Source organism: Bubalus kerabau, chromosome 22 (genome assembly GCF_029407905.1).
Source record: "Bubalus kerabau isolate K-KA32 ecotype Philippines breed swamp buffalo chromosome 22, PCC_UOA_SB_1v2, whole genome shotgun sequence".
Lineage (NCBI taxonomy): Eukaryota > Metazoa > Chordata > Mammalia > Artiodactyla > Bovidae > Bubalus > Bubalus kerabau.
This window is the reverse complement of record NC_073645.1, coordinates 21,558,139-21,574,236: the sequence shown is the minus strand read 5'-3', so window position 1 is coordinate 21,574,236 and position 16,098 is coordinate 21,558,139. Positions and strand designations below refer to the sequence as shown.

Below are 16,098 nucleotides of genomic sequence, written 5' to 3'. Positions count from 1 at the left end.
CTGGAGAAAGCTCATCAGGATTCCCCAGAAGCCCCCCCTTCCACTCACTGCCCCCCACCCCAGAGCAGCCCCTCTGCTGACTGCTAACACCATAGACCAGTTTTGCCTGTATTAGAATGTGTTATAAGTACAATCATAGAGTTCATACTCATTTTGTGTCTGGCTGCATTCATGGAACCAACAAACTTTTTCATTCAGGTCTCAGACATTTTCAGAGGCTTGTGAAAAGTTCATAGGCTCTAAGTACCATCCAGGGATTCTCAACCTTCACACTAGAAACTCCAGGGGAACTTTTAAAACCCCTGATGCCCAGGCTGCACCCCAGAACAATGAAATCAGAATCCCGGAGCATAGGACCAAGCATCAGCAGGTCTTCTTGCTTCCCAAGTGATTTCAATTACAATCAAGGATGAGCAGCACTGGTCTAGGCAATCCCATAAAATATTAGTATTCTGATTTTACAACTGGGGAAACCAAGGCTTCAGGGGTCTCCCCCAGAGGGAATTGTCAGGAAGCCAGAGCTCTGATTCAGGTCTAACTTGGGGTAGTCTGTGCATTGCATTCCTCCATGGTGAGCAATAAAGCCACAACCAGGTGTGGGCACCTCCTGCCAGACACCTCCTCACTATAAGTCCTTCCAGATCTGGGAGGTGTGGTTTCCCAGGCTGCAGGACCCCCAGGAGAAAGGCAGCACCCCAGGGGTTGGCCACAGGGAGAAAGAGTCACCACCAACTGGACTCCATCTTTGCCCTGCACCTCTCTGGAAGTCACAGAAAAGTTCTTGCAGGTAGGAGCAGCTGCTGGTTTGGGGGTCAAGAGAAGTCTCCCAGCTGCTAAGATGCTCTGACCCAGGCGGCTCTGATCTGGGGGTGCAATGCAAGATGCCACCGCTCGGTGGCACCAGGAGCTTCTGTAAACCCTGCGGTTTTACATACCCCCTGCCTTTGGCTAAAAGAAGCCAGAAAGCGGGCTTAGGAGGCAGTGGAGGGGAGCAGCAGCCCAGAGCTGCCTGGGGGTTCCTGTGTTTTCTGGCACCAGATGGGGCCTGTCTCTGGCTGGCAAGTGTTGCAGAGGAGATGTGGCTACCACTGAACCCAAGAGAGAGGCCACTTTCTCCATAACTGAGGCAGCAGAGACACGCCAGTCTGAGAAGCCACACCTCAATCAACCTCTCCCCCCAACTGCCCTCCACCAAGCTGCCCCGAGGCAGCTTCACATGTGAGCCCGAAGGTCCGTGAGAAGCCCAACCACCCACACTCCCGTGATACCCTTGGCTTGGAGGTACCAGCCCTCCCTCTGAGCCTAGGATGGCCAAGGGGGTCTCCGAAGCTGGTATCGTCTTCCCCACAGTTTATGGAGTCAGACTGTCTGGATTCAAAGCCAGGCTCAGCTGCATTCTAGTTGTGTGATCTGGGGCAAGTTACTTAACTTCTGTGAGCCTCAGTCTCTTTATCTGTAAAGTGGGAATAAGGTTATTGTGAGGACTGAATGATGAATTATGTAGAGTCTTAACCTAGGGCCTGGCACATGATGCTGCTGCTGCTGCTAAGTCGCTTCAGTTGTGTCCGACTCTGTGCAACCCCATAGACGGCAGCCCACCAGGCCCCGCCGTCCCTGGGATTCTCCAGGCAAGAACACTGGAGTGGGTTGCGATTTCCTCCTCCAATGCATGAAAGTGAAAAGTGAAAGTGAAGTCGCTCAGTCGTGTCCGACTCTTAGCGACCCCATGGACTGCAGCCCACCAGGCTTCTCTGTCCATGGGATTTTCCAGGCAAGAGTACTGGAGTGGGGTGCCATTGTCAGTGCTAAATAAATGTTAGCTACTATTGTTTATATTACTACCGCTAATAAAGTTGCAAACAGGGCAAAATGAACCTACCCACATGTTAAAGAACAGACTCCATGGTGACAACCTGCACACATCCCAGATCTGAGCAGAGGCAGCGAGTCCAGCTGCCTCTTAGGAGCAGAAAATATAAGTGGGGAAGCCACACAGGGCGCTCCCCAAACCCCCACCCAGAGGTATAACCATTGTCCCCACAATCTGGTGGGATCCTCTCTTGGCCCACAGACCTGAATGTGTGACCCCAGCCACCCTGCAGCTTCAGACAACTTCCACTTGGGTGTCATCCCCACGGGCTTGGAGTGAGCACTGGGTCAGACCTTGGATAGAAACCTGGTCCTATTCACTATCGTCAACCAGCTGTGTGACCAGAGACAAGTCACTCACCCTCTCTGGGCCTCCATTCTGCCTCATTCAGATGATCTTTAAATCCCCTCCCACACCTGTGCCCTACGGGTTTAGCAAAGTATCTGGCACACACTGAGTGCTCATTACATGTTATTTAGTTTTATAAGAGCCAAGACACACCTCTGCTAGATTCCAACACCCACATACTTTTCTTTAGAATGGAGTGACCTGTATGATCCAACCCCTAACAGATATGAGCTCAAGACATAGGTATTTATCTAATTAATTCATGACTTGATTTTGACCTGGTTTCAGTTCAACCTGTTCCCCCAACCTAAGGATCCGAGGGCCAAATAAAAGCTCCAGATTAGAGATGAGGAGTGTCTGCCTCCCCACCAGACTACAAACTCAAAGAAGACATTGTCCATTCTTCCATGTCCGGGTGCTGCCTCTTCAGAAACACACTTGGCCCTGTCTCCTCAGCAGGAGGTGGGTGGGTCACTAAGCATCCCCTCACCATGATCCTGGGGCATAGATCTGGCCCCCCATTGCCGAGGAGGGAGAGAAGCAGCAGAGAACCTCAAGCTGGGCAAGTCCTTTTATTGGAAAAAGAAACAATAAGATGAAAGGCCACCCCACAGCCAGCGCCCAGCCATCCCACAAGAGATGCATCATTCACCCCACAGGTCGGCCCCAGCCATGCGGAGGGCCAGGGTGGACACAGGCCAGATTCAGAAGGAAGGGGACTGTGGTGGAGATAAGTGGGCTGCAGCTCACCCAGGGAACACTTGGACCAGGACCCACTGAGGCTCAGGGGCTGGGCCGCCCTTGCCAGCTCTCTGAACCCTTCCTATATACTCCTCCTGCATCCAAAAGAAAGTCAGGCCCCTCTTTGGTTCCAGAAAGCTACCTGCAGTGACTGGTCTCTCATATCCCCTCTAGCACCTCCTGCCGGCCAAGACAGGCAGCCTGCTTCTGTCCATCTCCAGACACCAGGGAGGGGCTGCTGGGCCTTGGCACTCAGGGCCTCACTGGCTGGACACCCCTCTTTCAAGAAAGAAATTTGCCTTTTCCCCTGCAGATTGGCAGCCCCGTTGGCCTTCCAAGGATGTCTCACACAGCCTCGGAGACCCCCTGAGTACGCAGTGCCCAGGGCCCTGTTGCCTTGTTATGAGGGACCTGAAGTGGGGCACAGAAGGCCCTGGAAGGTTGGCTCAACTCTCCTAGAACCCCAATGCTTTCGTTAGAATGTATACAGTACAGTCAGACGGTGGGGAGAAACGTGCCAGTGGGGGAGAGACCAAGAAGAAGAGCCTAGCTGGCAGCCAAGCAAGAGACAAGGGATGTCAGGACATTTATTTACAAGAGGACAGGCTGGACCCACCCAGGGAAGCAGCCAGACCATGGCACACAAAGATAAGACAAGATGCAGAGAGGGGCAGACATCGGCCCAGTAGCCAAGGGCAACATACAAGTGCATTCACACACCTGTATGCACACATGTGTACACATACACGAGGGCAGTCACACACAGGCACTCACAGTACACTCATGCACACACATGTCCTCACACATACCTACACTCAGGTGCATTCGTGCACACAGGGCACGCACATATGTGCACATACACATGTGCCTGCACGCACACACACTCATTCTCACACACAGGCACATTCTAATCTCAGGAAGTTGGCTCCCGTTTTGGAGGTTCAAGCCCCCCAAGGCTACATCTCTCCATGAAGCATCTCTCTGGACCCCCATACAACCTTCCAGAGGCCAGGCCATGTGCCCCACCTCCACCAGCACCTGGGCTGCCAAGTCGCAGTAGCTGGACACTTCTGAGTAAGTCCAAGATGACCTCCTGGCTCTGGGTGGAGGACAGGGATGCCAGGAGTCTAGAAGAGGTCAGGAGGGGGCTGACCACTCCCGTCTCCCCAGACCTTGAATCAGTGGAGGCAGGATCACAGACAGGCAGAGGCCCCGTGGTGGCATCAGAAAGCATACACACTGGGAGACAGCCTCGGGGCGTGGGACCCCGAGGAAGGGAGTCCTGGTGGATGTGGGATTTGGAGTCAAGTACCATGCAGGATGGGAATTCTCTATTTGACGGGCTTGGATCCTTTTCAGGGGGTGTCGGGAGGGAAGCTGCGGAAGAAAGGGGTTTGTCCAATCAGTGTTGTCCCCACCCCCACCCCGTGGAAGACCTGCCTCCGCGTGACCCAGACCAGCCCCGTCGGATAAAAGCCAAGTCAGGAAGTGGACCGTCCTGCCAGTGGGCAAGGGGCGCCGGCTGATGGCCCGCGGGCGACACTGGGCGGGTCACCCTCCTTCCCGCCCTGGGCAGGAGATGGGCCCAGAGAATGACTCAGAAGCGGGTGCTCTGGTAGCGCAGCCGCCTCAGGTCTGCGAGGCCCTCAGTCCAGCCGTACACCTCCCTGCAGGGACTCTCGGCCAGTCACCGGCCCCCCGCCCCACCGCCCCCACCACTGCTGCTGCCGCTGCCGCTGCTGCTACCGCTGCTCGAGCTGCCGCTGCTGCACCGGTCCTCGTAGATGGAGATCTCGATCTGGGCGGGCGTTAAGGAAGGGTGCAAGCCGAAGGGAACCGGCTGATGGAGGTCAGCAGGGAAGCTCGAGGCCGAGCTGCTGCTGCTTCCCAGACAGGCAGGACGCGGACGCCTGAGAGCCACACCCAAACCCCTCCTCTCACCTGCGCTGGCTCGGCTCAAAGGCGCCTGCGCACAGCCAGGACCCGCGCTTAAATTCTAGCGAGTCTAATCTTTGTATCCCAGCACGCGATGTACCCAATGTAGTGGGTGTGATTGAACAGGTGTGAGGACTTGGCTGTCCTGAGTTCAAATGTCCCCATACCCAATCTCAGCTATGTGACTTTTGACCAATCACCTCACTTGTTACCATCTGTTATCTGATCTGTAAAATGGGGATAATAATAGAATCTTGGAGTTATTGAAAGAATTAAATGAAATAAAGCATGTAAAGGACTAAACACAATACCTGGCACATAGTAAAGGCTCGATGACAAGAAGCGCCTCTCCTTGGGCTTTGTAAGCATGAGATTCCCTGGGATTTGTGTTTTCTTTACCAGTAAATGTTATTTTTAAGAATTCTACTATCTGCTGCTGACCGGGGATGGGGGGGATGTATGTATACCTTGATCAGGAGGAGTGGGTAGACCTATAACACACTCGAGGGCCGGTCTCCCACCAAGACCTCCATCTTCTCATCTGTGAAAGGGGTACAAGGGGACCTACCACATAGGCTTCAATGAGGGTTAAATGCAAGGGCAGTGAAGAGTGGGCCTGGGCTCAGATCTTGGCTCTGGTGGTCGCTGGCTGGACGGCTCTGAGTCAGGGTCCACTACAAAGGCAATAAGAAGAGTTACCCATTTTACAGGGGTTGTATGAGAAGTACAGGAATTCATATTTTCAAAGCGCTTACTGTGACATCTGGCATGTATTGATATTAACCACTGGTTAAATGCAGGCTTCCCAAGTGGCACTAGTGGTAAAGAACCCGCCTGCCAAGGCAGAAGATGTAAGAGATGCAGTTTCAATCCCTGGGTCGGGAAGACCCCTGTAGAAGGGCATGGCAACCCACTCCAGTATTCTTGCCTGGAGAATCCCATGGACAGAGGAGCCTGGCAGGCTCCAGTACATAGGGTTGCAAAGAGTCGGACATGACTGAAGTGACTTAGCATGCACACACGCACTGATTAAATGCAGCTCAATAAAAGCAAAGCCTAAAATTTACAAATAGCACTAACTTATAGTGGGAGAGGAAGGTCAATGATCAGGGATATGGGGAACCCTAAGAAATCCCTGAGCAGAGTCCCCTAGGGTGGTCCAGTTTCCTGGCAGCCTCCCCGGGGCTTCTGCTGGCTGAAGCTGGGTGCCTTCGAATGGAACAGCCAGAAAGGATACAACTCTCATCCCACGCTCCACGGGGTCTGTAAGCAGGAGGCCTCGGGGGGCAAAGACCTTCTCATTCTGCTCCTGGATGTAGCGGGAGATCTTCTTGAGAACCTGTGAGGAGAGGGGCCCATTGAGGCTGAGGCTGAGGCTGAGGCACCAGAGCCCCAGGGGGGAGGAAATGTGGGGCCGTGGGGGAATAGCCACCTTCTCATAGTGGGTCTCCATGCAGAGGAAGATGAAGTAGGCCGTGGCACAGGCCAGGCAGCCCTCGAGGTAAGAGCTGCCCCCAATCTTCTCGGCCTCTGCGTAGAAGCTGTTGAGGGTCTTCACAGTCTCCTCAAAGAGCTGCCGCTCGATCTGGAGGGAGAGAGAGACAGGGAGCAGCACCAGGTCAGCCTCCCTGGAGTGTGGTTGCCGTGCTGGGGCCTCACCAATGTGGGGGTTGTGGGCACACAGGCAAGACCAGAGAGATGCCCATGGAGCACTGGACAGGAAGTCAGAAGCCTGGGGGTCCAGTCCAGACTTGGCTATCAACTAACTGCATGACCTTGAGCTAATGATTTAACTACTCTAGCCTCAGTTTCCACATCTATAAAATGGAAACAAAAATGACGACTTGTCCTCACTTGAAAACAGAAAACTCTCATGAAATCCAAGAGGTGAACATTTTCTGCAGTGGATCAGCTCTCTATGCTCTCCCTGCCAGGACTCTGATCAACCTGAGCACCCAATTCTATCTGTATCCACTATGGATGCAACTGTGTCCATAAGGAAACAAGAGTCCTGTGAAAAAGCAGAGTCGGACGTCAAGGCCTTTCTGGCGCTCAGTCCATTTGGTACATCACTTCCTCTTCCTGGCCTGAGCTTTCTCTCTTAAAGGAGAGGACCAACTAGAGCAATGCTTCTCCAACTTTAATGCATGTATGAATAACCTCGGGATCTTAAAATGCAGATTATGAGTCAGTAGATCCAGGGTGGAGCCTGAGATGCTGTTTCCAGGAGACAGGATGTTGCCTGTGCACAGGCCACAGTTTTGGTTCAAGGGCTTAGCGGTTCTCAATTCTGGTGCACACTAAAATCTCCTGAAGAGATTTTAAAACGTAGGCATACCCAGGTCTTGCCTCCAAGAGATTCTGATTCAAATGGTCTGGGAAGGGGGAGCGTGGTTCAGAGCAGCCAAGACCACCACTATCTTAGTCTACCTAAGCTGACACCTGCAATTTTTTTCAAAAGCTCCCAGGTGGTTCTAATGGGCAGCCAATCATGAGAAGCACCGCACTAGGAGACCAGAGATTCTCAAAGTGGGATCCATAATCACCCGGTGCCATATCGCCTGCGGCTTTCTCATTAAAAATTAAGATCCTCAGCCCAGCTGCACATTGGAACCATCTGGGGAAATTTAAAGCAATGCTGATACCTGGGCCCCAGCCCCAGACACTCTGATTTGATTGATGTTGGGTGTGGTCTGAGCATCAGAATTCTTTTAAGCTCCCCAGGAAATTCTAATGCACAGCTGGAGTTGAGAAGTGCTTCTAAAAAGAGATTCCTGAACCTAATCCTGCAGCTGAGTCAGCATCTCTGATGACATCTGATACTATCCAATAAGACTCAGGAATTCCTGTTTGTTTGACAAGCTCCCTAGGTGATTCTCTGAAATTTGAGAACCACTGAACTAGAAAAATCTCTGAATTTTTTTTTTTTTCAGTTCTAATTTTCTAGGAGGCGACAGTGAGGCAAAATGCTTTAGTTCTTCCACATGAAGCAGCTGAGCAAGTTGTTTCCTATACTATTTTTATCCTAGAAAAAGATAAATATTCTAATAAGCCCCTCAGTTCCATCATGGTCTGTGTCCCAAATTCAGGGAAAGACATCCTTACCCGACTGTCCAACTCTGGGGGGAACTTGGTCTGGAACTGGCAGATGGTCCCATCGCTGTAGTCTCTCTGGATAAAGACCTTGGTGGCCAGCGAGGCACTTCGCCGGAGCTCCTGCAGATTGTGGACCTTGGGAATTGATCAGGAGACATGAACTCAAGGTGATCTTCCTTCTAGGTTTGTCCAAGGCTGAGTGGTTTATTAGGGTGTGGGCCTTTCATAGCTAAAACCAGGAAAGTTTTCAGGAAACCAGGACAAGTTGTCCACCCTACAAGTGTTCAAGGAAGGCCATGGGAAGCAAGCCTATCAAGATTACCCAGAGGATGCCTCCAGCTATCCCAGAAACATCCTCAAAAAGCCTGAAGCAGGGCCAAAGTTGAGCCAAAATAAGAGGTTCTAGAACCACCAACAGAGCCAGGAACAAATTGTAATGAAAAGAAAACATTTCCTGAGGCTCGCCCAGATCCTCTTCTCTCTCGGTCTCTCTTTTTCACACACACACACACACACACACACACATGCACATGCCCATGGAAGGGCCTTTCACTCTCTCATTCATTCAACAAGTTTCAAACATTCACAACTTGTCAGGCCTTGGCTTGGAGACCCCAGCACTGAATAAGACTGACGCCTCAAGTGGGGCTGACAGCACTTTACTGGGGAAGGGGAGCACATGGGGCAGAGGAAGAGAGGATGTACCCATGAACTCAGAGGGAGACTGGGGTTCAGGCCAAGTTATGACCAAGGTCAGAAATACCACAGATCATTTCCATGTCCAGCACTTCTCATCACAGGAATGAAGGGGGCCCCACAGACACTGAAATTCCCCAGAGAAATCTGTGGATGAAGTGGGCCAAGGCCAGAAACTGAAGAAGTCTCCTGCCCAGGCAGGAAGGAGTGGAGGGACTTTGGTCCCTTGTTCACACCTGAGGACTTGGCATTGACACAGACTGTAGAGTCTAGGGGGGGAGTGGGCTCAGTTCCACAGAAGAACAGAGCCTCTTTTTTGCACTTCTAGCCTCCATCACCCACATTTGAGACAAGCAACCCATTGGGTGAAATATGTCAGACATTAGAACTACGTGGAGCCCAAGCCCCAAAGGCAGACTGAACACAGCCAGTTCATCCTGTATAATTAAGGTGAATCCATTCAGTCACTCGGCTTTCATTTATTGAGTCCCTACTATTGCCAGGCTCTGGGGATGCTGAGCAAAAGACAGTCATGAGCTCCAGGGAGGAAGACAAGTAAATATATAATGAATCAGACTGTGATAAATGCTACAGAGAAGTAGCATCTTACCCAGAAATGCTTGCTCAGAAAAGGCTTCCTGAGGTCTGTGCGGAGTCATAAAGGAGCTACCAGTAGTAGGGGGTTGGCAGGGGGCTGCGGGGGCGGGGGGGGGGGGGGGGGAGGCAACCCAGAGGGAGAAGCCTGTGCAAAGTGAGAGAGACAGCGGAGAACAAGTTCTGCTGCAATGACTGGAGGCAGATTTCAGCAAGAATGGACTGGTTTGCAGATCAGATAAAAGCAGTAGATGAAGAGAGTATAGAGGAGGCAAGGGGTAGATCACAAAGGGCTTGACAAGTTTCTACTGGAGGGGATGATTTCTGATAGAAGATACACTTGCTTAAGAACTGGGGAAGAATAAGTAACAAGAAAAAGGTTGTCAGTATGGTAGTAGGAGCAGATCCAGGGCCTGGGATGGTACAAAAGCAGAGACTGCAAATGAAATTTTCCTAAATCCTAGTGAATTTTGCTCTATTTAAGAGTGTGATGCCAAAGTATTGTGATCAGATGAAATAATGTACAAGTGCTCCTATAGTCTTGATAGTCCTTGATGCCCCTAATCAAGGTTTTAATTGAGAGTCTCTTGACTTTTAGCAGGACCCTATGATAACTTTGAAAAATAAAGAATGCTTTGGTAACATAAATAAGTTCATCAGTGCTTCTGCTCTGTTTAGTTAAGGTTTCACATGGTTGTGTTTTCAAAAGAGAAGGGCATGTGACCTTCCTCCACCCTTCTCAACCAACTGCATGAGCCTGTCAACCTTGAAGATGGAGTGCCCTGGCCCCAGAAGGGTCATTCTGGCAGCTTTGTGAGTGGTGCACTGAAGCAGGCATGACTGGGGTGGGGGCCAGTTGGAGGGATGACTATCTTTGTAGTAGTTCAGGGGGAAACTAAAGTGGGTCTAAGTTAAGAAAAATTATGGTGAGAATAGAAAGGGAAAGAACAGTGCTTCAGTCATTCTGAAATGGGCTCGGCTTCCTCCCTTCCAATATCCCCCTTTGTCTGTGCCCAAACACACCGTGTGCTACCATGAAGGTGCGTATGTCTCTAGTGACTGGTGAGCTGTTGACTCTAGACAAGGAGCTGTTGACTCCTTCCTCTTAGGCACACAGCTAGATTAGTTCTCAGCCTTCTTTTCAGTTAAGTGTGGCCATATGACTCAACAGAATGTGAGTGGGAATGATGAACGTCATGTATAGGCTCGGCTCATAAAGACCACCCCTCCTCTGTGATCTGCCCTGTCCACAGAAACCAAGGGAACCATGTGTTGAAGATAGTGGGACCACAGGCTGAAGAGAACCTGGGTCCCTGAATCACTGCTTGGAGGAGAGCCACCGACTGATCAGGAACACAGGCCTGAGCAAGAAACAAACCTCTATTTTATTACAGCATTTAAGATTTTAGGGCACTACCTAGCATAATATATTCCCATTTCTTTTTGGCATTTATCCACAGGTTCTCAAGTAGCCAGAGCAGGAAGGGTCAATACCCTTTCCAAACCCAACAATATCCTGAGCCTGAGAACACTATCCTGGCTTTGGGTGACTAGAGATCTTCTTCCCTACCTGGAGAGTGCTTGTGGGGTCTTGAGGAGTTACTAGAAGATGGTATCAGACACACTTTATATGCCAGAGCCCTAGTTCCCCAGATCTACTTAGAGCACACATATCATAAAATCATCTGCAGTTGGTGAAGAGTAGGATCTAAGGTAAGGCAGTCTCCTGTCTCTCCATCCATGGTGGCTTGGTTGTGAAGTGCCATAAAGCCCTGGTGGGTCAATAACCCACTGACCAAGGAGCAAGAAACTGGCTTGCCAGTCCTGGCCACATGATTCTGGGAAAGTCTCTCCTTCTCTGGGCCTCTGTTTCTTCAGCTTGAAACTGAGAAGTTGGAACTACATCATCACTAAAGCTGTTGCCAGCTCTGACATTCTAAGGCCTTATAAGGGATTAGGAATGCAAAGGCTTTCAGGGACTAAGCGTGTGAGTGAGTCAGCTGGTTGTTGTCCAGTTGCTCCGTCTTGTCCAGCTCTTTGCGGCCCCGTGGACTGCAGCAAGCCAAGCTTTCCTGTCCTTCACCATCTCCCAGAGCTTGCTCAAACTCATGTCCATTGAGTCAGTGATGCCATCCAACCATCTGGTCCTCTGTCACCCCCTTCTCCTCCTGCTTTCAATCTTTCCCAGCATCAGGGTTTTCTAATGAGTCGGCTCTTCACATCAGGTAGCAAAAGTATTGGGGACTGTGACTAATTAGAGAACTCATGTGCTATCTCAAGAAAGCAGCTGATCATTGCCATGTGAGAATATGTGCCCAGGTTGCCACAATTCTGATTTTTTAAGAGAAGACATAAATTCAGATTTCCTTAATATCAGATATCCAGATTTTTAAATGTTTCCAATGAATTTTTTAAATTTATAAGCATTGAGCAGACCAAATAAGGCACATCTGTAAACTAGATTCATCCCTAAAGCTGCCAGCTTAGGACCTCTGAACTAAAATCCCAGGGTGGGGCCCATTGGGCCAGAGCTAGAACCAGGGCCCAAGCCACTTGCCAGCTACTTAGCTTTCAGAAAGCTGACAGGAGTTTTCAGTCAAGATCCATAGATCCACGATGCTCTCCACCCCTGGGCAGCACTCCTGGGGTTTCCTAAATGATGCAGAAATGCGGGCTTCTCATGTACCTTTCCCCTTCCTGAACTCTCCCCTCTCTCTCATCACCATCCCCCTGCTGCTGGCACCTGAGTAAAGACAGGACCAAGAGGCATTGCACGAAGAAAGAAAATCAGCAGTAAGATCTGCGGACACCAATTTTCAAACTATAGTGTGGCAGGAAGAGGAGGCTGCCAGGAGAGTAGGTACCCCCGGTCTCACATCTAGAGTCTGTACACCTGATGGAGTCAACGTGGAGGACTCCAAGGAGCAAAGGAGCAAGTGCACTGCAGTGCAGGTGAGCACTCCCAGGCAGAGGCCCCATCTGGCCCACATCTCCAGCCTCATTAAAAACCAGCTAATTCCCGAGGACACATCTGAGACTCAACTCAAGAATCAGAAGACTCAGATGATGAGCCAACACCACGCTCCCTGGCTGAAGTGTGGAGGAGGAGTGAGGATGGTGAATCACAGGCAGCAGGTTGGGCCTCAGGATGGAAACCTGGGCACAGGGCCTCCTTCCTTCTCAGACTGCACCAGAGCCCCGGCCCATTGTCTGCTGCTGCTGCTAAGTCATATCAGTTGCGTCCAACTCTGTGCGACCCCATTGTCTGCTGCTTGTTAATTCCATACCTCAGAGATCAAACCTTCAATGCCCCTCTTGGATAATGCTACTTTGTTGTCATTGGTTAGTCTCTAAGTTGTGTCGGATTCTTAGCAACCCCATGGACTGTAGCCCACCAGACTCCTCTGTTCATGGGGATTTCCCAAGAAAGTATTCTGGAGTGGGTTGCCATTTCCTTCTTCAGGGGGTCTTCCCAACCCAGGGATCAAACTCACGTCTCCTCCATTGGCAGGTGGATTCTTTACCCCTGAGCCACCAGGGAAGCCCCTAATGCTACTTGGGTGCATTTTAAAATCTCTTAGGGGCCAAACTTCACCACTTGGAGAAGTTCCTCCCAGCCAGGCATTTCCCAGTTGTCCTTGGCCATTTGGACTGGTTTCCAGGGCAGACCCTGATCCCATGACACACATTCACAGAGGTTTGTCACGAAGGAAATGGGCTTATTACAGTTTTCTAAATGAGGTCAGTGTACAGCTCAGGAGGCTTTATCCCTCCTCTGGGGTTCTCACACACACACCCTTCCCCTAATGTTCACTCCTAAACAGAAATTAGGGAGTAGAAAAGATCCAGTCTCCATGCCTTCCATCCAGGGATCCAAGGATATCCAACTTGTCTCAGTTCTCTCCTTCTGTTTCTTCTTCCCTCTCCATCCCTCTCTCCCTGCCTCCTCCTCCCTCCCTTTCTCCCCCTTCTCTTCTCAAAACATCTTCCACTAGAGCTGAGGACTTCCCATTCAGAAGCCTAAGGGAATGGCCCTGGGAGCTTGGCATGAGGTTTTCTTTCTCCCAACAGGTTTTTCCTGGTAATCTTAACTCAATCCTAACAGTAAAAACAGCCTGGGGAAAATGACTCACTCTGCAGCCCAGATAATGTGGACGTCCTGTGCCTTGGCAGAACTAAGGCTTCCTCCCTCCAAGCCATCATCAGAGTATAGCCAAGGCCCAGCCGGGAAATGGGCAATGTTTGTCCTCAGCCCCTCTCCCTTCTGAGCATGCCTCCATTCCTCTGCCCTCAAGCTGAGCCAGCCAGGCCATTCAGGGTACCTGAGTCCCCACACTCCAGCCCTTCCCGAACTCCTTTGCATCCTTCACCATCAAAAGACCCCTAGTCCTCTTCTGTCTATTGGGCAACACAGCTGACTAATTGAATACACTGGATGCAACAAACAAATCACTGGCCATGGAGGCAGAAGGCTCAAGTTCTTCTCCTGGCTCCGTCACTTTTTAAGCCATATTTTCTTGGATAAGTCTCAGCACTCCAGTTGCATCATCTGTAAAATGGGATAATGATGCTTTCCTTGGCTCCTTCACAGGGATTAGGCAATCTTCTGAGCCTCAGTTGTCTCATCTGTTAATTGGGGATAATGACACCACCTTCGCCCACTTCACAGCGTTGCTTTAAAGCTCAAAGGAGGTCATGCATGTGATAGCACTTTGTACACAAGAAAATGCTATGTTCACAGAAGCATTATGAGCAGAGCCTCTCCCAGGCTAACAGCAGCCACCTGGAAACACTGGCTCCACTGAGAGATGTAAGCTTGCTGGTTGAAATCTGTGAACCATAGCAGAATGGAGAGGGAGATTTGCTGGGACAAATGGGCCTCTTGGAATCTGTCAGATCTCATCACAGATGTGGACACCTTCTATGCCCACAATGCTGGCCCAACTGTGCCTGAGTGACTGAACTCTCCCCTTCCTGCCCAACAGCAGCAGCCTCTCTACTGCAGTCTGGCAACCTTGTCTGGAAGGTGACCAGCTCCTTGGCCATCTCTCCTTTGTTCTCCACCCACCCCCCCTTCTCAGTATCTTTGGCACTCTCTGAGCACTCTGCATACCTCCACCCTAGAAACCAAGCTCCATGAGTCTGCTCAGGACTTGCCCCTCACTGGGTCCTAGGTGACGAGCTCTCCTACTTAACTCTGTGCCTTGTCAGAAAGCTGAGTGATGTCAAGCAACTGCATCTCATTCCGTGTTGGCAACAACAGAAGAATAACAACAGCAACACTTGGCACTGATGTTGCACTGATCAGCAGGATGCCCAGAGGCACTGACTAGCATCATTCAAAAGCCTTTGCTGTCCCCCGGGCTTCTGTTCCAGCTGGGCTGGAAATGGGGAAACACCACCAAAAAAAGTCAACATCAGAACAGGGGAAATCTGGTGTCCTGGGTTCCACTCCCAAATTTAAAGAAGAAACTTCCAGCTCTGGTGCTGACAAGCTGTGACTATTAAATAGATTCTCTTCTTCATGTATTAGCTCTACCACTTATAAAAGTGGAAATATAAAGAGCCCCATTTCCCTTGTGAAGTGAGGGGTAGAGAAGGTAATTCCTAATCTCTTAAGCACTAGACACAAATCCTGCCCTCAGTTAATAGGTCCTTGGTTCAGCTTTCAAGCCCCTTGAAGGTGACACACCTATAGGCACACCCTGAAGAAGGAGGCTCCTCCCACCAGACACAAGAGAAATGTGATCTTCTGGTACAGGGAACTCAAAAGGGGTGACGAAGCGAGAAAAGGTCATATGCAAAATTGAACTGGTGCAGGCAGATCATTGAAACCAACTATTTGGGGTTTTGACCTGAGGGTTCTTTGTCTCCTCCCATCCCCCACGCCCCGCCTCCGTGGAGGAAATGCGGATGTGAAGGTAGGTCTGTCATCTCTCTGCCAGACTTTTGGGATCAGAAGCTAGATGGCTGCATCGCATAGCAACAGCAGCCAGCCGCCTTCCCTCCCTAAAACAGGCTCAGGCTCGTCTCCAACCCTCTAGGGAAGTGGTTTCAGGACTTGCAGTCCGTGAGAAGGGGAAACCCCGGCTGAAGCCCCGGAACAACCCTGGCACTAGTGCCAACAAGTGGTGCAGACAGCTTCAGGACTCAGATGAGGAAGATTGACACGCCAGGGGTCAAAAGAGCTCCAATGAGGAGCCCCTTTCTTCCACCCTGCCATTCCACCTCCCCCCTACGCCCTCCCTGTGCACCTGATCGGGAAAACCACCCCATCCCATCTTACCCCAGCCCCCTCATCCAACCCCATTCCACCCTTTCCCGCCCCTAGAAGCGATCTCTTCCCACAGCAGTCAGGCATTGACTGCGGGCCGGTGCTCGCCCCCTACCTCAGTGGCCATGTTCCGGGGGCGCTGACTGCTCCGAGCCCGCCGCGGGGCCCGTCGAGGAGGGATGTTGGCGCTGCTGACTCCGGGAGCAGGTGGGTTGACGGCGACGAGACCCGGGCCCGGGCGCTGTCCGCGGTGCTGATGCGAATGTCACGGACCCGAGCGCCTGCGGGCGGGTGGGCCGGCGGGCGCCTAGGTCCTGGAGACGATCACTGTGCTGTCCGCGGTGCTGATAAGGGCGCCGGGCCGGAGAGGCGAGGCCGCACCCGAGGCTCTTCAGGGCCCGATCGCTAGTTGCCGCTGCTCCTGCAGGCAACGGCCTGGTTATCTTTGACAGCGGCGGCGGGCGTGGGGGCGGCGGGGAGGGGGTAGGAGGGGCCAGGCGCCTCCGCAGATCGGGAGCGGGAAGCGGAGGCCCCCAGACTCCGG

The 16,098-nt window shown here is 51.4% G+C and overlaps 1 protein-coding gene across 8 annotated transcripts in view; it reads right to left on the bottom strand.

Moving 5' to 3' along the window:
• GOLGA7B (golgin A7 family member B) overlaps positions 1 to 16,098 on the bottom strand; it is a 74,674-nt gene that overhangs the window by 39,540 nt on the left and 19,036 nt on the right. Inside the window, exons 2-8 of one of the 8 annotated variants that reach the window (XM_055560318.1) lie at positions 15,670 to 15,975; positions 8,000 to 8,125; positions 6,327 to 6,479; positions 6,132 to 6,233; positions 4,706 to 4,757; positions 4,272 to 4,336; positions 2,575 to 2,787 (exon numbers count right to left, since the gene is read on the bottom strand). In XM_055560318.1, coding sequence (XP_055416293.1) covers positions 2,671 to 2,787; positions 4,272 to 4,336; positions 4,706 to 4,757; positions 6,132 to 6,233; positions 6,327 to 6,479; positions 8,000 to 8,125; positions 15,670 to 15,681 — 627 coding nt within the window. In that variant the 5' untranslated portion in view covers positions 15,682 to 15,975 and the 3' untranslated portion in view covers positions 2,575 to 2,670. The other 7 variants (XM_055560319.1, XM_055560314.1, XR_008707086.1 and 4 more) reach the window with 7 other exon arrangements.